At 40.6% G+C, this 23,966-nt stretch overlaps 2 protein-coding genes across 2 annotated transcripts; one reads left to right on the forward strand and one right to left on the reverse strand.

Annotated features, from left to right (window-relative positions):
* Positions 1-239: 239 nt before the first annotated feature.
* cops3 (COP9 signalosome subunit 3) lies at positions 240-11,763 on the reverse strand. Its single transcript, XM_026177310.1, has 12 exons — positions 11,486-11,763; positions 10,396-10,525; positions 9,584-9,696; positions 9,252-9,301; positions 7,008-7,100; positions 6,731-6,910; positions 6,497-6,637; positions 5,346-5,519; positions 4,569-4,655; positions 4,216-4,329; positions 4,010-4,090; positions 240-1,116 (listed from the first exon to the last, which is right to left on the reverse strand). Exons 1-12 carry the CDS (start codon positions 11,538-11,540, stop codon positions 1,063-1,065), a joined length of 1,272 nt encoding a protein of 423 aa, XP_026033095.1. The 5' UTR covers positions 11,541-11,763; the 3' UTR covers positions 240-1,062.
* Positions 11,764-12,497: 734 nt separating this feature from the next.
* nt5m (5',3'-nucleotidase, mitochondrial) lies at positions 12,498-21,424 on the forward strand. The gene is made up of 5 exons (XM_026177311.1): positions 12,498-13,305; positions 14,444-14,544; positions 17,140-17,200; positions 17,315-17,429; positions 19,903-21,424. The coding sequence occupies exons 1-5, from the start codon at positions 13,033-13,035 to the stop codon at positions 20,040-20,042; spliced, it is 690 nt and encodes a 229-aa protein (XP_026033096.1). The 5' UTR covers positions 12,498-13,032; the 3' UTR covers positions 20,043-21,424.
* Positions 21,425-23,966: the final 2,542 nt, after the last annotated feature.

Genomic DNA, 23,966 nt, shown 5'->3' on the forward strand with positions numbered 1-23,966 from the left:
GTCCTGCCTCTAAAAAGAAGGGCGCTTCGTCTTGATTGGTGGAATTCTCCAGCTAACCACATCCGCTTGCATACGTACGTTCATTGGCTGAAGCGAAAATTAGCTTCAGCGTAACAATTACAAAAAAGAAAAAAGAAAAAAAAAGTGACAGTCCATGAATGGATGAGAATTGAAACACACCGTAAAGACGAGGGCCCGTGTCGAAGAGAATCTTTCCATAAAGGCATGAAACCCAGAACTATATTCTTAAACAATTTATTATTAACAGATCCACAATCGCCAAGCTCAAGCTCCCAAAATTACATGACAGTTTGGTTTCATCTGTTGACTTCACCTCTTGTAATAACAAGCTGTCAAATCGGTTTTCTGTACAGTGCTCTAGCGACCTCTAGTGGATCCGACCTAAAAAAAACCAAAACAACAACAAAAACCCTAAACAAAAGAAAAACAAAACAAAAGAAAAACAAAACAGTGCACCAGATTGTGAACGACTCCTCCATTGTGCCGAGTTTTGGTCAAGGGCATGTCCATGTGTACAGATTCACTATTGATGATATCTACATTCTAACCGGCAGGAGTGAGAGGGAAACGATCGCTTGCAGTCTTTACAAATGCAGAATTTTATCAGATTCATTCTTCATCAATTTTAGATGTTTGACCTTGTACGTAATGCCCTCAAAGTCACGGCCATCATGCAGCAGAACCAAAACAAACAGTGAGATTTTTCACATACGTTTGGAACAAATAAGTCCAGTTTTTATTATTGTGATTTCTGTTAATGTAGCAGTGGCGCTTCAACCTGAACATTGATAAATAAAACACTGACAAAATTGTAATTTTTTTTCTTTTTTTCCTCCTTTTTCTGTAAGGATCTCACGTTATCCTTAAGACACTGTGAAGTAAGAATAACCAAATTTATCATCATTCCACACAATTAGATTTTCCTTGACCAATGTCCTTATGTGAGATAGAATGTTTGTTTTTCCTCTTTTAAAAAAATCCAACTCATCCTGGGAAGAACGTGTTGGGTGGCTGCAGCGTTCTCTCCCCATCCAAGGCCCCTCAGGAATAACTAGACGTTTTGCTACCGACATCATCCTCCTGCGATCCCATACTCTGAAGGGGAAACAAAAAACAAAAACAACACAAAACATCAAAACTGTTATCTGAACACATCAGGCGGAGCCACTGCTGCAAACCAGTTTCTGCTGCACTTCCACCAACAATGAGTGATTGTTTTGTTCAGGTCTCAATGCCCAATATTACTTGATGGTAGGGCGTATTGCCATTCTGGGAACTAACTCCTTAGACTTTTTCCCCAGTTTGTGTTGATATATACCAGTGGTTCCCAAACATTTTTTGCTGGGCCCCCTTTGTTTTACCAGAAAAATGTTCGGCTTAGAATGAAGTTGGTTTGGAAACATATTCAACTATGCTTCATTCCCTGCTTTGTGTTTCTGTGGCGGCCCTGTGCTAGCCGTGTCCAAGCGTTTTGGTTTTTTCTCCCCCTTTTCATAACGCGCCTCCCCTAGGGGGCGGGCCCCACACTTTGGGAAGGTCTGATATATACAATAAGGAAGTGTGCAGCTACTTGACTGGTCGTTTAAAAGTTGCTGTCCTTGTTTGTTGGCACTGAAAATCCAAGCCACTTAACTTTAAATGTCGATAGCTCCATCACCGTTTGTTCTTGAGACAAAATTGAATACTGTTTTGGAAGGAAGGGAAGACGAGCTTTACAGCAATATCTGGTGTATTGTGGCAGCATAAAAGTATTCACCAGGTACTACTGTCTGAACAGGCAGATGTTACCATGTGCACTTCACATTATTGTTGGTTCTCAACCATTGTGGACCAGAGAGAAAATTCAAATAGTTCTTGAAAGCTGAGAATTATTTAGTAAATTTACAGCCAAAATTACAAAATGAGTCACAATGTACGACTAGCCCAGGCAGCGCCTCTCAATGATGGAAAGGTGTAAACAAACGAGGTGAACTATAAGCAAGAAGACAGCTGTGCAAACCATTTAGCTTCTGTAGAAAATAAGCGTTTGTATGTCATATGTAAGATTAAACTGATATAAAACCACGCAGGCCTGCAAGGAAGGCAGGTTGCTATTAACTTTAGCCAGATTTGACAAATTAATTTGTGTTTTATTAGCACAATGGTTCACAATTTGATAGAAAGTGAGCCTGACTGCTGCTATTAAAGTGGTTAATGACATTGTTGATTCAATGGACTGCAAAAAATACTGTGCTGCTCCTTTTCTTGACTTGTCAAAGGCTTTTGATACAGTTGACCATGCTATATTTTATTAAATAGACCAATATTGTTTAGTCTATCTGTAAATGCTGTAAGTTGGTTTTCAAATTACTTGTCAGCAAGAAAACAGTGTGTCCATGCTGCTGGGTCTTCTTCCTCTTTTCTCTCAGTATCCAAAGGAGTTCCGCAGGGCTCCATATTAGGGCCATTGCTATTTTCTCTTTACATAAACAACCTTTGTGATAATTTGTCAAATGCAGCATTTCATCTTTATGCAGATGATACAATTATTTATTGTTCATCCCCTTAAGTAGCACAAACCCTGCAATTTCTGCAGTCTGCCTTTGATCATTTTCAGTCCCATTTAACCCAACTTAAGTTGGTGTTAAATCCAGAGAAATACAAGTTCGTGTTATCATCAAATGGCAAAAAGTTGTTAGCTACATCTCCTAAGATTACAACAATTCAAGGAACTGAAATTGAAATGGTCACATCTTACAAGTATCTAGGGATCATTATAGATCAGAATTTGTCATTTAAAACTCAAATTCAAAGGCTTGTGTCGAAGTTAAAACTAAAACTAGGTTACTTTTTTAGAAATCAATCCTGTTTCTCCCTCCAAGTGAGAAAACACTTGATTCATGCAACTTTTTTACCTTTATTGGATTATGGTGACCTGCTTTTTATGAATGCACCTGCCCACTACCTAAAGAGGTTGGATACTGTGTACCATTGTGCTTTACGTTTTATTACTGGCTATGGAAATCGTGCACATTATTGTTCTTTGTACGCTGCTGCTAAATGTTATATACTTATGTGGTATGTATATTTTGACTTTTGTTGCCATGATGCCAAGTCTCTCTTGAAAATGAGATTTTTAATTTCAATGAGATTTTTTACCTGGATAAATAAAGGACTAATAAATATTTGGTTAAGAAAAATAATTCTCACGCTGTTATAGCTGGGAAAGCCTCCTACACCTGAGTTTAGGGTGAACGACCCCACAAACGGCCCAAAAAACTAAAAGTGAAAGCATTCTTGTGGTCACATTCCCGACCTGATAAGCTTGGATCAGATTCTTCATCCAAAACAGCGTCTTGGTTTTTGTCTACAGCCAAAGGCTCGCCACCCTCCATAAGGAAGGTTGGGTTAGTTTGAAACGGAAGCCAATGTGCAAATTTGTGCAAGTTTTAGCACCATAGTGTAAATGTAGACACACAAGGGCAAGCGGTCAAAACAGGACGTCCAGGGGGCAATCTTTAAAAAGGGAAAAAGAAGAACCAGGCTAGGACTGTTTTCTGACTTGCACAGTTGGAAATGTTCTTGAAGGGAGAGATCTATAATTTGAATCAGGTATAGTTTTTGGTTTTTATGGATGGAAATGCGAAACCTTATGATCGCATATTGCATAACAAGCGGCATGTCAGTTACACTGAAAAGGGAGAATTACAGAGTCAGTGTTTATCAAACGCCCAGCAATGGATTTCATGAAACAGTGACTGAAGACACCATGTGACTTGGCAACACAATCTGCTCAGGCATGCCACATGTGCTACAAACAGTGATCACACTGTTTCTAAACCTCTAAGCATCTTATCCTCTGCTTCAATAAAAAGTTTAAAATTTGAACTTTTTGGACAACATACACGCCGACAGGAGAACATCTTTAGTCTGGCTCATTCTACCAAAAATACACACATAAGCCAAAATAAGAAAAAGCAACTCCAGTGCTGCTGGAGCCCCCCCTCACCTTCTGCACAAATTGTGGGTTTACTGTGATTTCCTGATCCATAGACTTTAGTTTCTCATCCAGCTGTATACATTTCAACATCTGAAAAGAGAGGAAAAAAAAGACACGTGCTCATTTTCAAAAATTCATGCAGGATTTGTGTATTGCAACTGCAAACAATCCATGCAAAGCACAAGAACAGTGAACACAGATCTGAGCCTCCACACCTCTTGGTCAATTTTGTGGAGCATTGCTGGGTTGTTGTATTTTTCAGGGTTGTCATGGAAGCAGACCATACCATCTTTTTGGTTAATGCTAGCATAGATCTCACCATCTTCAATCTGCAAAGAAGAAAACAAGAGGGAATGCAGAAAATCCAGTGTAAAGACTATTGTTATATGGTCGTTAAGGCCTTCAAGTCCAAAACGGTCCAACACAACAGATAAAAGACTTGTGTAATACATCTATAGCTAAAAAAAATATCAAACCATTTCACAAACACGTAAAGTTGGATATCGTGATTTCTATCAGCATCAACTGGATTGTATTTTTTGTGCTTTGGTCTCTCTGGAGAACTCACCATGTGTAAGACGTATTTCTCTGCTTCCTGCGGGCCTGAAAGCTGCACTCGACTCGCCATGTCTTGCAAAGACAGTGTCAGGAAGGTCTGTGGGGTTCGCACAGAGGAAAAACCGATATCAGATCTAGTGAATGGGCAAAAACCCGCCATCTAAACTCCAGTTTGTTTCAAATAAATCCCTTGACAACTCAACGAACGTCTCTTTAACCTCAGTAAAGAAGCTCTCAGTACTCTGGATTGTCTGGCTAGCTGGTGCTTTGGATTTGTGCCTGTCTGTTTGAGCTGGCATGTGCAACATGAACCTAAAAGATAACCTAAAGTGATATCCAGACAGCACTGGGCCTGGATTTAACCTATAGGCTGTATGGAGTGTGAAACTCAAGTTTTATGGGTCACACAGCCCCTCTAACTTCAGTCTTCTTGGTAATGTGAACAAGATGACCCAACAGGTGGAAACTGAAAGCTCAAGAGTCATTGTTGTTAGTCGTTTTAGCAAAGATGGGCCAACAGCCAGTTATCAGATGTCAGCATCTGTCTTGGCACACCCATGTTTTGGCTGTGTTTCCTTTCATTTTGATTATCGTGACCTCTAATGAACTGCGCCACAGATGATTTGAGACGACAGAGACATTTCTACGTTCTTGACGTCTCTCTTCTTACAACAGAATATTTCCTAAAGTAAAGTCGCACAAGCTACCCAGTGAAGCTTATCTCTTGAAGGCATCGGGAGTGTGTTAATATCACACATCACATAGAAAACACACACACACAGCTCACCTTTGTTAGCCTCTGGATATTCTTCTTGTAGAGAGAGGAGAGGCACTGTTTGACCAGGCCTGTGTTGTTGTCTCGTGTGAAGGTCTCGCTGTGTTTGTTGACCAGGCTGCGCAGCTCGGCCGGGTTGTTGGTGGTGTAAACCTGAGCCAACTCGTGGTATGCGTTACTCAAGGGCTGAGGCACAAAAAAGAAAAAAAAGGAAAAAAGCAAACGCAATTATGGACGGATAGCTCAGTAGCAGCAAAATAAATAAGTGGCTTTTCCTGATGGGCTCACACTACAGCTGCACATAAATATTCAACTGTTCCAAATATTAGTTGTTGTTGAAACTTAGAAACTTTGTGAGCAGATTTTGCTGCTTTTCAAAGCCCACAGTGAATTTTTGATTTACAAAAAAATAAAGAAAATAAAGAAAATTGCTACTGCGTGACACTGACATCTTGATCTGCTTGCTTTTACAGACTCTCTGTTCTGCTGCGTTCAGTTAAGTGAGTGAGCCGTGAGGCTACAAAGCAGCGCTGCACAGTGTGGGAGAAGAAGGAAAAACAAAAAACTTTCTGTGTGAGCAGCTGTCTGATACATAAAAGGCAAAATGACAGGTGAGCCTTTGTGTTCACCTCGTGTGTGATGGTATTTTTATCAAATCTGATTGAAATCAGTGCTTTTGACTCTGTCCAAGTAACGATTCATCTTTGAGTCTTTTAGGTGCTCAGAGGTGTTTACTTTCCAATTAGTGTAAACCAATAATTGAAGTGCATTCACATCCTACCCCTGATGCCTACACCAACGCTGATGCTCTTATCTTAACTTTAAAGACAAATGTTGGTGAGTTCTTCCTTTGCCCGAGCTCCACTTTTCTATAACGTTTCATCAAATTCAGCTTAATAACTTTTCCACATTCTAGCTAACAGAATGAATGGCTCACCCTCCCACTGAGACTCAGCCTAGCAGGCAAAAAAACAACATTTTAACAGCCAGTCTGTCGATCTGTATCACTGATTCTTCATGCATGAACCTAAATGTTAATCTATACATTACTGAGCATCAATACATTATTATTATCACTACTTTTTGGTGATTTTAGAAAATGACACTTCTTGGCTACACCTCTAAAAAGAAAAAAATATCACCCACACGTCATGCATCCTTACCTTGATGAACCTCCCTACTATTTGTGAAGTGTATTTGGGCAACTGCTGCACTTTGCCGTGGAGAATAAGTGACACCAGGATGTATTTTTTATAGGCTTCCAACATGATGTGGCTCACTGCCATGGCTGGAGTGGTTATTGCCTGTCACAGAAAATTAAAAACAAAAGCATGTGCAGTGATGCCGCAAAGAACGTTTAAATTCAGGAGGCAACAAAAAGACTGTAAAGACAGTACCTGTTCATAAAAATACAGTGCTCTTTCAAAATTTTTGAGGCCCGTGTAGATCATGCCACCATAGTAGTAGTAACATAAAAAGTGCTTTGCGTCGTAGGCTCCGTTCTCCTTGCAGATGTCCATCATGTCCACCTCCAAAAAGGGCAGGGCTGGCTTGAAGCACTTTGCTAACAAACACAGCTGCAGAAGAACATATAAGAGGTGAACAAGTGGCTTAGACTGCATATGGAAAAGGAGATGTGCTGGGATTACAACTGGGATGATGCTAAGAACTTACCTGACACAGGTCTGCGTGAACTGAGGTAAGTTGGTTTGTGTTCATCTGCATTTTGTCTATTGCCTGTTTTAGGACCACGACACCCCTCAATGGCTGTCAGAAGAGGAGAAATTGTGAGTTACTAAGCTGAAAGTCGTCCTGAGACACCCAAATGTGCTGGAAACAGTCAGGGCCTGAAGAACACGCTAAAATATTTAGATCAAGAAGGGAAAGGAAAACATGCTCCACTGTGGTGCTGAAACTCAGTGCTGTCTTAGTGATGAAATGACTCATGTGAGCCCTGTGATGAAAAATGATTGTGACTGACTCATTTCATTCTGACCAAAGGGGGGAAATTGGTTTTAGCTGCAAGGTAAATGCAACACACACACTATGTAGGCCACACAGCATTTAGGAGATAAACACTAACATGATCATTCAGGTGGAAGGAAGTTTAGGGGTTGGGGGGTTGGGTGCTGTATTAGACAGCAGGGTCATGTGACTCTCCTGCTGCTTGTGAGAGCGCGGATAAATACACTTGCAGTGTTTCCCCACGCACAGACTTGATTTGGCCATCCAGATATATCAACACCCAAGTATACATTTGTCTGCTGGCAGTCTCCTCGCCATTATTTTGAGTGTTCAGTGGCTGCAACCTGGCTTACTGTTGTGGCAGTCCTTAATATTACTCTCCAGAGTCTCTCATCCACCCTCATGAACTGTAGCTGCTGGTGGTAATTCTTGTAGGTTATAGCTAGCACCAGCAACAGGTTGCTTGTTCATTGAAGCTAAGAACCACAACAAGGACTACTGTTATTGCATTCACTTCACGCCCATCCGAGCAATGATAAACAACTAGAAAGGATTACTCTTATACCAACTCCTTAAGAAAGCACCCGATCCCACAAACACAATCTAATTCAGTAGGAAATGCTGACGAGGGTATGGCAATGGTGGCGCGTAGAGTGAGTGATATCAAATGAACTGCTGACAGGAAAGGCCCTAACCCCTTTAGCTTCAAGAGATACAATTGTGTGGATGTCACTAAATCAGCAGCCTGCAGATAAATACACACTGTTTAAAAACATGTGGCCTCTGGCAGAAGACAAAAGTTCTGAAGCCAAAAACTAGTCAGACTCATGAAGTGTAAAACCAAGAATTACAGAAGCACCAGGAAATACAGAAAGCCTGCCTGCTTTTTGTTCTTTCCGCTGATATTAAAGACTGCACGGGCTGAATGAAAACAAACTGCTTGGCACAAGTGCAACAGGATTACATACTGCATAATCTACAGAGGGACAGAGAATGCAGAAGGCATTTTCTTCTAGGGAGATGTATCATGAACAAATCTTAACAGTTCTCTTACAAAAAATAAAATTTAAAAATGCAATTGTGTTCTTTTTTTTTGTTAAGCATTCACTTTTACAACATAGCCCTACTTTTGTCAAGCCTAAACGACATCACTATTTAGGCTACGTTCACACTGCAGGCAAACGCGCATCAAATCCAACCTTTTTTTTTTTACCCTATGCGACCCATTTCCGATCATGGTCTGACAGTGTGAACAGCACAAATCCGATATTTTCAAACCTGACCTGAGTCACTTTCGTATGTGGTACTGAATCCGATATATATCTGATGTTTTAGAAAGGGACTGCTGTTTGAACGGTCATGTCACATTAAATCCGTCTTTTACATCACTGACACAAGACAGACGCCTATTATCAGCGCCGGAGAAGCGCCCAAGAAGACATCGTGGACGCTTCCTGGCCATCCAGTGTAGATGTTAGTGAAACTGTTGGGAAGACAACGTTGGAGAAACGTGAATATTTTATTTGTACTGTATAATCTGCAGATTCTGACAGAAATCTGCAACTATCCTTTGAAGCACCGCTCCTTTCTAAAACAGCAATAAGGATCATTATTAGGCCATATGTAAATAACTTTATAACTTAAAAAAAAATTGGGAAACGTAAAGTCCGAATAAAGTCTTTATATTAAGGCCATCAGTCAAACAATACTGTGTGGTCTGGGTCTAAACAGAGCGCGTTGTGTGTGAGGTCTTCTTTTGCGCATGCGGGCCGCTTTGAGGGTTCACACTAGAGCGCGTTGGCTGTCACATTTTATTTGTAGTGTGAACAAGCAGACAAAAAAAAAAAAAAAAAACGGATTTGATCAAAAAATCGGAATAGAGCATTAAGACCTGCAGTGTGAACGTAGCCTTAGTTGGATTAGGCTCAGAATGATAGAAAGAGACATTCTTACCTGTTTCCGCTCTACAAGTGCGTTTGTCAACTGGTGGCAGAGACCAGCAACTGTGGCAGGAAAACAGAGGAGTTATGATTAACCACGTGGATTCTGCCAGATCCCACAAATCCACATAACAGATTTCAAACCACTGATACAAAGCTGTGACTGATACCAACAAAATTTATATAACCTTGTGTAAAATATATGAACACAAGTAGCGATTCATGACAGCTCAGCTAGAAACGCATACACCTAAATGCTTCTGTCTTAACAATCACAAAAACAAATTGAAAAGAAAAAAAAAAAAAACTTGACACAAAACAAGTTCACTGAACAATGAGACTTACAAGTGTCTGTTGCATATCTAATGTGCTCCCCATTGCATGTACTGATGAAGAGCTGGACTTGGGAGAAGAGCGTCTCAAAGTCAGGGATGTTTGGCATGGAGAACTTCACAAATCTTGAGCAAAAGCAGAAGGAAGGAAGGAAGGGGGGTTAGCCAAAACTTAGCATTAGTTTGCCAATTTTTAAAAATCATTTAGAGCTAAAGGGCTGAGTTTTGAGTAAGGAGGGAAATGTATCGATCAGACGCAATGTTGGGTAAGCAGAAGCGAGATTGATTTTGTAAACAGGAAATAATAGCTTTCATTTCTGTGTTATTTATTATCAGTTGTAAAGGCAACAGAAAACCTTTAGCAGTGTCACGTCTGTGCAGGATTTGCTATAGTGCAGAGAATGTGTGGAAATTTTAAAGAAAGGAAACAATTTGAAGAAGTGAGAGAGATTATTCCCTTTCAATAGAACATTATATGCAGGAACTTATTATCTGTCAACTTTTCCTCTCATTTTCCTCTAAATCCTGAGCTGGCTCTGTCATGTTTCCAAGAGACTTCCTCTAAAGAACTACCGCCTCTTCCTCAACCAACACAAAAAGTACAACGTGACCTTCAATAGACACAACATTAGGAGAATATCTTGGCCAAGAACAGCAGAACGAAAGCAGAGTGCAGTGAAACACCAAAATGTAAACTAATAAAAAAAATTAATATTAATAATACTGATAATAATAATAGACCAGTTAGAGGGGAAAAAAACTTTATGAGAAAAATTTCTTGTCATGTGGTAACTGAGACAGAAGAAAGTTATAGTGGAAACTTACAGCACAGCCAGCACACCTAGGGAGTGCTCCTGGATGTCCAGGGCCCCCAGCACCGTGTCCAGGTGGGACAGATTTTTGGCCAGCAGCTCCCCACTTTTGTTGATCAACTCACATAGCTGAGTCATCTGGCCTGGAGGGATGAAGGGAAATTGAGGTCAACATTGAGAAATTTAACCACACTTAACTTTTTGTACCGACCTTTTAAAAAGGCTTTCTAAAGGCTTAAGGTAACTTGTTTTGCAGGTCTAGGTGCAGATTATATTTTTGACACCAGCCCACCAGATGTAGAATAAAATCAGGTTGTTATGCTGAGATTTAATGTCATCAGGTCTCTATTTCACAAGGTTGTTATTACATTGCAAAGCACACAAGGAGGGCACATGGACAAAATCTTAGCTGGAAATGCTACAAAGACTAGACACAATCAGTATGACCACAACCCCACTACAACTATTATCAGTAAAGTTGTTGTATGTTGATAGGAGAAATAATGCACAGTGATACATTTTCTTTGTTGTTTAATTGGTCAAATTATGGATAAAATAGGAATTTTCTTGTTTACGAATCCAAAGAGGCTATTCTTTATAAACCTAGAGGACACACGGACTCATAAAACTGTGTATAACCGCCGCGCTGCGGATGGGCATTTCAATTGAAATCGGCTGGCCAAGTGTCCTGTCAAGGCCTTGCAACAGAGGTAATGCGAGCAGGATTGACAGATGACTTCGAGCCAATAATATTTGCCAATTCAGTCCGCTAGCCAATTATATGAGGCTAGGGCGGGACTACCGGTAGGCAGTCCCCAGAAATTATTTTCTAGATCAAAAACAAAAAGTATAATTTTCACATCTAGTTTGATGACATGCACGTTATGCAGTTATCCTTCGGGTCCTTGTGTAATACCGCATCTTCTCGTGGTAGTTTACATAGGAACTACAGCGACATAAGGTCGTTTTAGCGATGTGTTTACATGATAAAGCAAAAAGAAGCCTCTGACCAGTTTGACTGCCTAGCTATCGGCAAGGCATTGGATAGCATATGCTAGCTAACTAGCTAATACTTCAGACTCTAATGAGTTTATCAACCCTACCTTGAGCGGAAAGCTGCCGCACATTGTTCACAAACTGCTCCAAGGCTGAAGCCATTATTTCCTGGGTCCAACGTGGAGGTAATTTGCACTGTATTTCATTCAAACGTCAGAAACAACTCCGTCCGGACTAAGACAGGGGGCCACACAGCCGCCACTGAGGTGAGGCTATCGCGAGATCGTAAGAACAGAACAGACCGCAAGGAGGTTTAGAGAACCGACCGTTGAATTCTTAAAGGGCCAGCTACCAGATTTGCTGGTAGTATTGAAACACACTTGCTTTTATATATCTATCTATCTATATATAGATATATATCTATATATATCTATATATAGATATATATTGCGCGAGTGTGTGTTTATTTAAAAATGGACTTCAACTTCTCTCTTTGAGGACTCGGAAATAAAGGAAGTGACGTACATACCGGGGTTAACGTAGATGTTTTATGGTGAGACCTCTTGTCTAACTACTTTTACAGGACTACTATAGTGCTGCTCCTTTGGGGAAACGAAAATATGATGACATTGATACATTGATAAATATGATTGAATGTATATATGATTTGAATCAAGTTTTTGTTTAAAATTGAATAAATTTAAATTAAAGTTAAGTTTTGGTCTTAGACTTAGACTTAGATGGTCTGCCTCCAGCATCTTCTCTCTCTCTCTCTCTCTCTCTCTCTCACACACACACACACACACACACACACACACACACACACACACACACACACACACACACACACACACACACACACACACGTATTTCATGCACAAGTGATGGATCTCTGGAAGCTCCCCTGTCTGATGCTAAATGTTTTGCCCCTTTACCTATCCATCATTCAGAATAAGCTGTCACATTTGGGCATAAAGAGATGACTGTGCATAAATTGCAATGAACCTAACTAACGACAGTTCTTTAGCCAATAAATAATCACACACGTTGCGTGTATGATTATTGTTGTGGTAAAACCTTCGTATTGTTGTAAAATTTTATATTTTTCACTGTACATGGCTCCTGAAAACAGCGAGGAGTGAACCATCTTGGTCATGTGAGATCTTTGTTGCGCACGGGCTCGTAGTACAGTTTGTTCTTACAGCTGAGCGCTTCTCCCTTTGGTGCAGCAGCTCCAGTTGTTTACTTCTCGTTTCACCTCAGACAGCTCTAACAGCATATGTTGTTTATCTCATATGCTGTGGAATTTTAGAAAGGCATGCCTTGGATGCCGGCCGGCTAATACACACTGACAAACGATACAAAGAGCTCCCGGCAACTGTGACCGCCACAGGCAGGTCACAGTTGAACTGCCCGCTGCGGCTGCTGTGGTGCTAGCCTGTCAGCTAGCCAGCGTCTGTTAGCTCAACTGCCGCTCAGAATGTGAAAAGTTGGACAAAAATTCACAAGGGGCAAATAACAGTGTCTAAAACGAGTACTGAAAGGGGTTTAGCTCCAGTGTCTGGAATTATTTTTGTTTGTGTAAGTCCCATGCCGACTTTACAAGCTGTTTCTGCTGACTGTTTGGAGAGGGCAGAGACCGAGGGCGTGAAAAATGTTGCTGCTTAGTGCAACACGCCTACTAGGAAGAGGGAAAACCTTGCTCCGAGATCCCATTAAGAGGATTTGCGCAAACATGTCGTTCATCTCTCGTTCCGGGAAGAGACTGCGGGTCCTGGTGGACATGGACGGAGTCCTGGCGGACTTCGAGGGGGGTTTCCTGAAGAAGTATCGGGCCAGGTACCCGACGGAGCCCTACATCACCCTGGAGGACAGGAGAGGGTTTTGGGTGTCAACGCAGTACGGGCAGCTGAGGAGTGACCTTTGTGTGAGTGACAGCAGCACTAAATATAGTGGCTGAAATTCAACTTAGGCTTTCTCGATTTGGGTTTTTTATTTTTATTTTTTACAAGTTTTAATTCAAAAGATTGTCTGTCTCATTTACATATGGTTAACAGTCAAGTTTCTGACTGCTCTGGACTGGGACCTTTTCAATAGGGTGGTACAGGAGTATTTATGGAAGAGGATTATGGCCACTGGGAAAAATGGATTTTTTTGTCAGAATTCTGAAAAACAAAAAACAAAAGATGGCCCCACTTTTTCAGTACCTTCTAATCTTCTTAGTAAGTATTGGACTATTGCATTGCAATATTTTCATCCAGAATACAGTGAAAATTAGAAGAAAGTAGCATAATATGAATGGACATTAAATGCTGGAATTTTTACAGTGGAAGCAGAATAATCACATGTACTACATTGCAGTCTACTACTGGTCTCGTGCATGATTTAGACTTCTGCGGCAAATCTACATCATAGTATAACTGGAACTGCAAATACCTTTAAATGTTTCTGGTTAAAAAGAAACAATAAATAGTTTAATCGTACTCCACAACCTTCCACGTAACCCGAGAAATGTAACTACATGTCGGGTCAGACTATATGGCATGGAAGGTTATGGCATAGGAGTTTACAGTTACAGTGTAGATTTCCCGCAGAAGTCTAAATCAGGCATTATCCTTGCTCTCATCCCATGGCTCTGGGGATTGTGAGATTAACAGCGTTCTAGCTCAGTAGCATTAATTAGGATTGGGGGACTTTTAAGGGGCTGGTGTCACCCCCGCTTCATGTGTAGACACAGCCATGGATGCGCATTCTTGAATTGGTTTGTGTGGATGAATGACTCAACCTCGATTTCCTTGTGGTTCACTTTAATGTGAAGTGTTGAGCAGTTCACTCACTACTCCATTTGATTATGTGTTTCCTTCAGTGTCTTAATTCACCTACTCCAAGCAAGAAGCAAAGTGCTACCTTGTAATCATGTCCACAGAAGTTGGCCTTTTGGACTTTACTTCTTCAGGGCTCATGAACACTCACGTGGATACACATACTGTACATGCACCTGATTAACTTACACGGTTGCAGATAAGCTGTATGCATGTGTTTTGTTTCCTTTTTTTAAACTCCAGGAAAAAGCTATCAGCATCTGGGAGTCCAAAGGTTTCTTCATAGACTTGGACCCGCTACCAGGAGGAGTGGAGGCGGTCAAGGAGATGGCCGAGATGAACGAGTAGGTCTTGGAAGTTGCAGTGCATTTATCTCACATACACAAAAGAGACTGAGAGGAGTTCTTGTTGTATCACAAGTGGCTTAAATCACCATAATGGGAGAAGAATGTGCATGATTAGATATTTGCATGTAGCACTTTGATCAGAAGGGAGGTGGGGGAAATGGTGTTCTGAGTTAATATGTATTTAACTTTGCAAAATAATGCCAGGCTCTGTGGTTTGTTTATCATTTTCCACACAGTTTCACCCTGTTTAGTTCACTTTATCTGACTTCCTCCACAGTCTCTACATTTAGCTGGCTGCATTTTAAGGCTCTGTTTTCATACAAAAGCCCTGCAAAGCAACAATGGCCTGCTCAGCCCAGTTTACAAGAAAAGCTGGGAGGCAGGAAGCCTGAAATGAGTGACTGTGCTCCTAAACACATCAGCAAAGTGTTTACCTGGGACAGGTCAGAGGGCTGTTTTCCCATAGACTTTTATAAGACCAGGTTTTCTTTACACCTGCACCTATCCCCCCCTGATGGTCATTAAAAAGAAAGCATGTTTAAGACACTTGGCATTGGCGTCCTTTTTAGGCCCAGAAGCGACAGTGTTATGTAAAAGCCATGCGCCACCATTTCTTCACACTCTCCTATGAAAATGGGAAATGGGTGCCGCAACAAAAGAACGGTGAAAATTGAGCTACTGGGCAGAAGGAAAAGGGGAACACACACAGAAGATTTATCAATGTAGTGAAGGAGGACATGTAGAGGGTTGGTGTGACAGAAAAGGATGCCACGGGTTGGGTTAGACAGGGAACGCTTAAAGAGAGCTGAGGGAAGAATCACAGTATATAACAGTATACAGTATATAATGAGCTTGAAAGTCAATATTTGGTATGACCGCCTTTGTTCTTCAATACAGCCAGTGTTGTGTGCTTTTTGTGTTCATAATTCCACCAATTTTGACAACATCCCCAACTTTACTGGTTAAAATAGAGCCCCAAACCATGACAGAGCCTCCACCATGTTTTATAGGCAGCTGTAGAGACTGACGATCTGAACAAAAAAAAAAGAAATTTGGATTCATCACTCCATCAGACCTGTCGCCACTGATTTTCAGTCTACTTCTTATGTAGTTTGGGATACGTCAGCCTTTTCTCTCTGTTTCCCTTTCTTAAGCACAGGTTCTTGACAGTCATCCTTCCACTGACACAATTTCTGACAAGGCTTTATCGAACAGTAGATCAACTCAAGATACGTCTCTCTGATCTGTTTTCAGCTCTTTGCTTGATTCTTTTTTTCCCTAGTTCTTAAAGATATGATTTTCAGATACTGTTCATCTCCTGTTCTTCTTTTTTCATTCACCTGTTCAATTTCCTCAAATTCTTAAGAACACACTCCACACCATGCTGAAATAAGGCAAGTTTTTGGCTAATAGCTCTTTGTCAATCACCTTTTGGTGACAAAAAATAATGTTTTATGCTTGTTAAGCTGAGCAATCTTTGACATTTTTCTAAGATTGAACTGACTTTACTGCACTTTTTTTTAGCTTCCACGGAACCAAATACAAATTAGGATTGGCTCAAGACTTTTGCACAATACTGTACATCCATCTTTTATTCTGTCTGTGATTTTTGAGACAGATTGTGAACGCCTCCTTTTGATGGAGGTTTTTTCTGTTTTGTCTGAACCTGACCAAATGAATCAAGTCAGAAAGCCCCTGTTGCTCATTCCAGTCACTCACAAAAGCCAGCAAGACTAGATTCTATAACATACACGTAAATTTGATATTTATGTTTGGAGCACATTTTATATATTTTTTACACACATTAAAACAGTGATTGTGTTTTGGATCCTCAACGCTGCCAAAACAGAGACAACTTGCCACTCAGGGCTGTGCCTGAAGGCATCAAGCGTCGAGGCTGCCGTACAGCCTCCTAGGCCTGGCATCAGTAGTGAATGTGATGGTCTGTTTGTCTGTCTTCTCTGTATGATCTATTTGTGCTCTGCAGTCAGTGACAGCAGCAGGCCATAGGGACAGTTACAGACACCTGGCCTCCATGTTGTGTCACCACACAGCCTGTCTTTGTGCGCGCCAGCACCACGCTGTTCTCCCGTTCACTCAGCCTCACGACTCAGATGGCCCCATGCTGTGATATTTTCAGTATTTTTTTTCCCCCTTTTTCTAATAAATGATTTAAAACACATCACCCCGAGTCTTACTCGGGGACGGTCGCGTGTAGTTTTTGATGATATTTTAATAAGTGTGATCTGAATCAGCGTGACACAGACTGTGACTACTTTTTTTTTTTTTTCTGGGATTATTCTCAGAGGAGAATGCACGTGAATAACATCTAAAAATACCAAAAGTTATGAACTTCGCTTACATTTCTTCTGCTGCTAAAAATGAATGGCTTTCTTTAGCCACCAGTGCCTGAATGTGCACGTTCTCCCATCAGGGTAATGCACCATACACATGATTTCATGTTTACTGGGAACCTTCCCCACATGAATTCCTGTCATAAAAGTTCAGGCCTAAGCAGCTGGAAGGTAAACATAATACTGTGTGTTTGTAACTTTTCCACTCTGGTCTGTTTGTTTCCCTTTGTTTCTGCAGCACAGATGTCTTTATTTGCACCAGCCCTATAAAACATTACAAACACTGCCCACATGAGAAGGTAGGCCTACTGCAAATCAATAACAAATATCCATTTCTCTGTGGAAATGATTAATGTGTTCCACTCTTTGCTGATGAGATCTCATCTGCTGTGTGTGTGTGTGTTTTTGTCTAGTATGCCTGGGTGGAGAAGCATCTGGGCCGTGACTTCCTGGAACAAGTCATTCTAACCCGAGACAAGACGTTAATCACCGGCGACCTCCTGATAGACGACAAACCCGACATTCTAGGTGAGGCCTCCGTGGAACTTTGTGTGGGTGCACTTTTGTGTTTATCATGATTCTTTTATTTTAATATTAATGCTCTAACAATCTTTTTAGGTTATTTTTGGTCTGTGAAGCGATCTGCTCCGGTTTAGCCTCTATGGCTTTCATGAAATAAAAACAACATTTTTGAACAATAAGTTTAGCTAAACAAAAAGCATTCAAACTACTTATTTTTAGCTTGCTTCATTTCATTTTGCAAATTTCAGTAGAGCGCTGCAATCGCAGTGCATTCTGGGTAGTCAAGGCCATGTTGTCGTTCATAAAAATAAAGATAGATGCTAACAAATAATGAGGGGAAAACGCACTAATGCCCACTGAAAAAGCACCTAAATGACCTATGAGAAGATCAGCAGCACAATAGGATACAACAAGATGCTAAACAACAAGGTTAAGGAGTGTTATTTGATCCATCCATCCATCTTCCTCCACTTGTCCAGTTCAAGGTCTCAGGGAAGTCTTTCCCTGCTGCCATAGGAAAAGAAACACAGTACGCACTGGACAGGTCGCCAGTCCGATTCAGGGCTAACATAGAGAGACAACCATTTGTACTCACATTCATACCTATGGGCAACTAAGAATCCCCAATTAGTCTGAAGCTGAAGTACCTGTAGAGAATCCACGCAAGCATGAGTGATGGTGGATTTGGATCCAGGATAATCTTCCTGGACTTGAATATGGGAACACAAAGAATGGTAGTCTTGAGAGCTGAAAAGAAGCCAACTAGACTTCTTTAGGTTTTGAAGACATTTCACGTCTCATCCAAGCAGCTTCTTCAGTTCTAGAATAATTGGTAGCGAACTCTTCCAGTAAAGGTGGTCTTGAGGATTGTTAACCCACTCTTAGTTATGTGAGATATTATATGAGCCAACAGATGACAGAGGAAACCTCTGTTAGACGTTACCCCACCCCACTGTCATGTGAGCGATTGAGGTCACCTAAGGCAAGGTGTGAGTGGTTGAAACACATGGGAAAAGAACTCGGGAGCATATGTGGCTGATGGCTGGTGCCATAAGCCACCGCCTCTGTTCAATGACAGCTGTTTACAGCGGGTCTAGATGGCCTCCTTTATTCCTCTCTTAAACCCTTTCTTCGTCCAAAATGTGAACATTGATGTCCTCAAAAGACAGTCCTTCCTTGTTTTCCTAGTCCTAAAATCCTTTCCCAGGTGTTTTCATGCGCTGACTTTTACAGGTGAGCCGAGACTATACCACTGAAGGTCATTGATAATGCTAGCTGGGTTTCCACACAAAGCGCAGATCATAACTGATCTCCGAGCCGTGAAAGCAGTGCCTGCAGCTTACCTCACGCACTGCTCTCTCATCAGTTTACCATGAAAAAATTTGTACTTACCCATCTAGATTTTGTTGGGACTTAAAATCCGGGGCTAAGCCAAGTTGGTTGGCCAACATAGGCAGTTGTCTGTAGCCTTTTGGAGGATATTTCATAAAGGTGACAGATAATGATGGTTGTGTGCAACAGCCCATCCAAGAAGTTTGTATTCCAGATCTAGTAAAATTCAAGCATTTTATTAGTCTGTGATGTAGTGTTTAAATTAGCAGGTGTCGGAGGATGCAGCTTGGTAAAGAAACCAGTGTTAGCTGAGTCTAAATCTAAGCCAAAAACATGGCAACACTGGTGCTATAAAATGTAGACTCCAAAACAAAGTGATGAATGAACATTATGTTGCCATTGTTCATTGTCTATACACAGTTTATGCTTTGCCCCCTGTCATGCTAAAGGTAGCAGCAGTAATATTGCATTAGATTGCTAGAATGAAATGTTTTCACACCTGATTACATTTTTATTCAAATTGTAACCATCATGCTAAAGCAGCTGCAGCTTTCCAAATGTGCACATGCTTTGGTGTGACGGTCAGTTTTTCATTACTTTTTTTTTTTTATCAAAAGAACACATTTGTACATTAGTCATTTTTTCAAACGGAGTTCCAGAGTGCAAAGATTTTTTTACGTAATAATGTGCAGATACACACTAATGTCTGATGCTGGCTGTGAGTGCACATTTGCCTGAATAAAAAAAAACATCTTGAAATGCTGAGTATTTAACTTATGAGTAGATCTCAAAGTTAGTCGGCTTGAGTCGTGTAAATTATTGCTGCCGCAGTTAATTCAGTAGGAAAGTACAGTAGTTCACTGATCTGAGCAGATCAGGGATGATAACTATTATTTTTAAATCACTGAAAGAACAAGAACAAATGAAGAACAAAGCAAAATCTTCAAAGAGGACTTTTGCATAATAATGTTTGTGAAACTTGGTGTGGGTGTTATAATTATTTGCATCCATTTTCAGTGCTTTGATTGCCTCATGAGGCAGCTGCTGCAGTGTTCCTATGGTCTGTCAGGACAATTTATATCCTTCACACACTTAAATACAGGGAGCTGCTACTTAAATAATGTTTATATTTCTGTGACTTGGACAGGTGTGGAGCCAAATCCAGCGTGGGAGCACATCCTGTTCACTGCCTGCCACAACAAGCACCTGCCCCTCAGCCTCCCCCAGAGAAGACTCCTGTCATGGTCAGATGATTGGAGGGCCATCCTGGACAGCAAAAGGCAGTGAGGAGCTCCTGCACGGCTCAGCCCCACAGCAGCCTGGCATCAGGGTTAGTGGAAGTTCTGGGGTTCGCTGCTGTTGCCTTGGCATCCTTGTTCTCCACTAAGTAGGGTGTGGAGGCTTAAGCGGGATGAGCAGTTTACGTTTCAGGTTGAATGGAAGTGCTGTACAAGAAGACTGTTGATCCAGTCTGTTGGAAGAGGATGTTCACCTGCTCGACCACAAGGGGGCACTCTGACACTTTGTATGAATTTGTGTTGGCGACCAGATTTTGAACAATCTCACTGAATGAGAACAACAAAAGGAGTTCATAAAACGATACATGGTAAGTGGAAAGGACAGATTGTGTTGAGTGACCTCGGCGGTTATGGACTCAGTTTGCATTCTGGATGTTTCTCAGATTCAGACAAAATGGATTTCTGAGCCACTGCGTGGTCTATCTGTGGCCTTCATCGCAAAAGGCTTATCAATATTTAACTCCACCGTGTTGCACTCGTGAGTCAGTGTGATGTGATTCACAACAGGGCACTCCGCTGCACCCAAAAAAGCTCAAAAATACACCCTGAGTCGTGGGCACTGGCGAACACAGAAACACAGGACAGTGACTTGGAGTCAAAATTACTGTTCTATTAGGTTGTCATTATTTTGCATGTATTGTGTCGGTATGTGCCATGTCACTGTTATGTAAATGCAAAAGTACTGTGAAATCCACTCTGGTTTTTAAAAAGCTTAAAAGCCTACATGGGTGCTCTTTTTTTACAATATGTAATTGTTCAATATTTCACTGATACACAAATGAGAAAAGTAGCTGCACACGTGCATCTTGCCAAACATTGCTAGTGTAGATTGTTGTAGGCACTGAAGACTGAGTAACATTGGTTCAGTGTTGGTTAATAATGAACCATTATTCAATATTAATATATCACTGACAAGTCCATATGTTATTCAAAATTGTGGTAGGGTAGCTTTGCATGATTCAGTTCATAATAATCATTATTTCGTTTACATTGGACCCTTCTGCCACCTCGCAAGTTCAACGTTGGTCATAGACAAGCCATACCCCCCCCTTCCCTCCCAAAGCTAACTTTGTTCTGATTGGCTATCCCTCACAAACAGGAGTTTGCATCAGGTGTATGGAGAATTCTGTAGGGGCTATTTGTGCACACATTGGCCTCATTATTTGAAACTTTGCCCATGTTTAATATAAATATCCACAATTGCAACAGCATGGATATGACAGAATGCAGAATAAGGAAAAGTGGAAATCTATAGGAGCGGCAACAGTAATCACTATGTTTTATAAGTGGTATGTCACCATTCTGTTCATATTTTTAGAGCCGGGGTGTCCAACTCCAGTCCTTCAGAGCTACTGTCCTGCAGCTTTTACATGCAACCCTACTCAAAGACAGCTGAATCAAATGACTGGATTACCTCTTCAGCACACTATCAAGTTTGGCAAAGGCCTGATAACAAGCCATTCATTTGATTCAGGTGTGTCAGAACAAGGATGCATCTAAAAGCTGCAGGACAGTACCTTTTGAGGACTGGCGTTGGACACCCCTGTTTTAGAGCTTGTTTTCAGAAGCATGTCGCGCAAGATTTAAGTTGTAGAAAATGTTTTAATAATCCAAAAATAAAGTTTTTATTTCAGCTTGTCATTAATTACTTGAAAACTTAACTTGTATTAATTTTTAGAAACTATATTTTTATTATATTTTTTAGCATTTATAAAATGTATAAAATCACCACTTTCTCAGTGTCACTGTCCTGCTTCACTCATTTAAAGGGGACCTTTGTATACTCGTTTACAGTTTTATTCACCAACTCTACTAGAGTATGTCTGAATATGATTCACAGTTAAAAATACCTAACCTTGGTGCGGCACCTAATTTCATACGTTCTCTGAGGGAAACGTGCCAATTTCCTGTGTGCCTGCAATATTTGCACTCTCTGACATCATACAGAGCAAAGAGTTGGGAAAAAAGTACCTGAAATGGAGTGTTTAGTGCATTCTCGCTTTTTCTTACTTGCACCGATGCTAACCTCATTGGAAACTTGATGCTTTTAACATGAACACCCATCAGAGTAACAGCACCTGTAGCTAGCAAAGCAGTAATAGGTCCCCTTTAGGATACACAGACGATATGTAGATGCTGGGATAAAATGCTTTTTAATTTCTGGTATATTTTTCAGGGAACTACGCAGTAGATGCTAATTATGTGTAATGAAAGATGTATGTAATGCTGAGTGCTTGTTTTTTTGTGACTAGCTTATACATATTCAAATGTCAGTTCAATCCAAATGCAAATGTTTGTTTCTGCCAGTGAAATGTTTAGATCCACCTCTATTAAAACCCATGCAAAAAAACAATAACTTGATGACTTGGACATCTTCTTTCATTTAACAGTGCCATTAAAAGTTTCATTGGCTTTGGTTGTTTTTATATTTTTTTTCATTAGAATGCATGCTGCTTAGTCACATGAAATCATAGATAACTTCCTGCCAAAGTCTGGAAACATGCCCACACTCGTGGTTTGACATTCTGGCACTTTTGGGGGGAGGTTTAACTAAACATGAAGAACGCTCCTCTTTGTGGTCTTTGTTGTAGTTGCTCTCTGCACTGATCATATCAGTTGAGGAAAAAACCTCAAGAAGCTGATGAAATGATTTGTACAGCTGGAAGTGTTTAATTTTCTTGAGCTCAAAAAGAAGGCAGCTGGACTTCTTTACATTTTTGAAGATGTTACTGTTGCATCTAAGAGGTTTCTGCAGTTCTTGCCCAGACTGTCATGACCTGGATGACAAAGAACCTACACAGACAGCTGTTAATTTGATTAAACTCACTGCTACGAAGCCCAACAATTCATTTAACTTTTGTTCACATAGCACCAATTCAGTCGCCTCACTTTATATTGAAAGGTAAAGACTCTTCAAAATTAGAGAGAAAACACCCACAATAAGATGATCTCACATGAGTGAGCACTTGGTGACAGTGGAAAGGAAGAACTCTCTTTTAACAGGAAGAGCTTTGGACATCTCTGTTGGCATCTCAGATGTTGGGATCACATTTCACTAAAGAAAGCATGTGTAATGACATTCTGTTCACAGATTTAGATGTGAACAGGTTCTGTAAATCTATTGCCCTGAAGCCAGTGTGCAGACTAGAAGGGAGCTTGGGCGAGCGTTGCTGCTCAAGAGCATAATTTGCAATGGTTTTTGTTTTCATGCATCATGCTCAAATCATCTGTAAAGCATTCTGAAAAAGTGGCTGCCTCACCGTCTCTGTTCAGTGCATACTTTATATCAGATTTCTCATTATGATTTTTCATGTTCTTCCAATAAATCCACAGCGCATGGAGCACATTAGGGTCAGCAGATGACATAAGCGTCATGAGCAGCTGGCTTTTCCACAAAACGTCACGGTTAGAAGAAGATTATCAACAAAAGCAGCTTTTATGTCAGAATTGTACTCATTGTGGTCCTCAATAAACATTGCCTGCTTTCAAAACGTATCTTCTCTGATTGATGTGAGATCAACGGAAACGAAAAAGACACTTGAGTAAGAAAATCAAGCTAAGAAAGAAGTGTTTTGGTCAGAAAATGGTACAAAGAAACGGTGTAAAAGCCTTGTGAGCAAAGAGAAGAAAGACTTCTTTAAAAAAAACTGGGCTTGATGGCATGAGTCCTCTGTTCTTGTATAATATTATTGATATAGGTTGTTTCTATTCCTGCATCAACTTATTTTATTCAACTTAACTTTTAATTTTGCTTCTGTTATTCATGGGTTAAGAGGAAACTGATTTATTATTTATATTGGGCCTCAAAATGAGGGCTGGGATTGCTTTAAAGGTTATTTTTCCAAGTCTATATTTTTGGGGGGAAATAGCAGTGTCAGCATAAAATTATTGACCCCAGCCTGTTTGTGTTTCC

This window comes from Astatotilapia calliptera, chromosome 8, assembly GCF_900246225.1.
Source record: "Astatotilapia calliptera chromosome 8, fAstCal1.2, whole genome shotgun sequence".
In the NCBI taxonomy this organism is placed as follows: domain Eukaryota; kingdom Metazoa; phylum Chordata; class Actinopteri; order Cichliformes; family Cichlidae; genus Astatotilapia; species Astatotilapia calliptera.

What these genes read in the sequence shown, in the direction of transcription:
- cops3 (XM_026177310.1), bottom strand. Translation starts at nt 11,540, where the DNA reads ATGGCTTCAGCCTTGGAGCAGTTTGTGAACAATGTGCGGCAGCTTTCC. An exon ending in CACTTGTAGAGCGGAAACAG is followed by an intron (nt 7,101 to 9,251) that starts GTAAGAATGTCT and finishes CTCTTCTGACAG; the next exon opens with CCATTGAGGGGTGTCGTGGT. An exon ending in TTCACGCAGACCTGTGTCAG is followed by an intron (nt 6,911 to 7,007) that starts GTAAGTTCTTAG and finishes GTTCTTCTGCAG; the next exon opens with CTGTGTTTGTTAGCAAAGTG.
- nt5m (XM_026177311.1), top strand. Translation starts at nt 13,033, where the DNA reads ATGTTGCTGCTTAGTGCAACACGCCTACTAGGAAGAGGGAAAACCTTG. An exon ending in AACACTGCCCACATGAGAAG is followed by an intron (nt 17,201 to 17,314) that starts GTAGGCCTACTG and finishes GTTTTTGTCTAG; the next exon opens with TATGCCTGGGTGGAGAAGCA. An exon ending in CGACAAACCCGACATTCTAG is followed by an intron (nt 17,430 to 19,902) that starts GTGAGGCCTCCG and finishes TGACTTGGACAG; the next exon opens with GTGTGGAGCCAAATCCAGCG.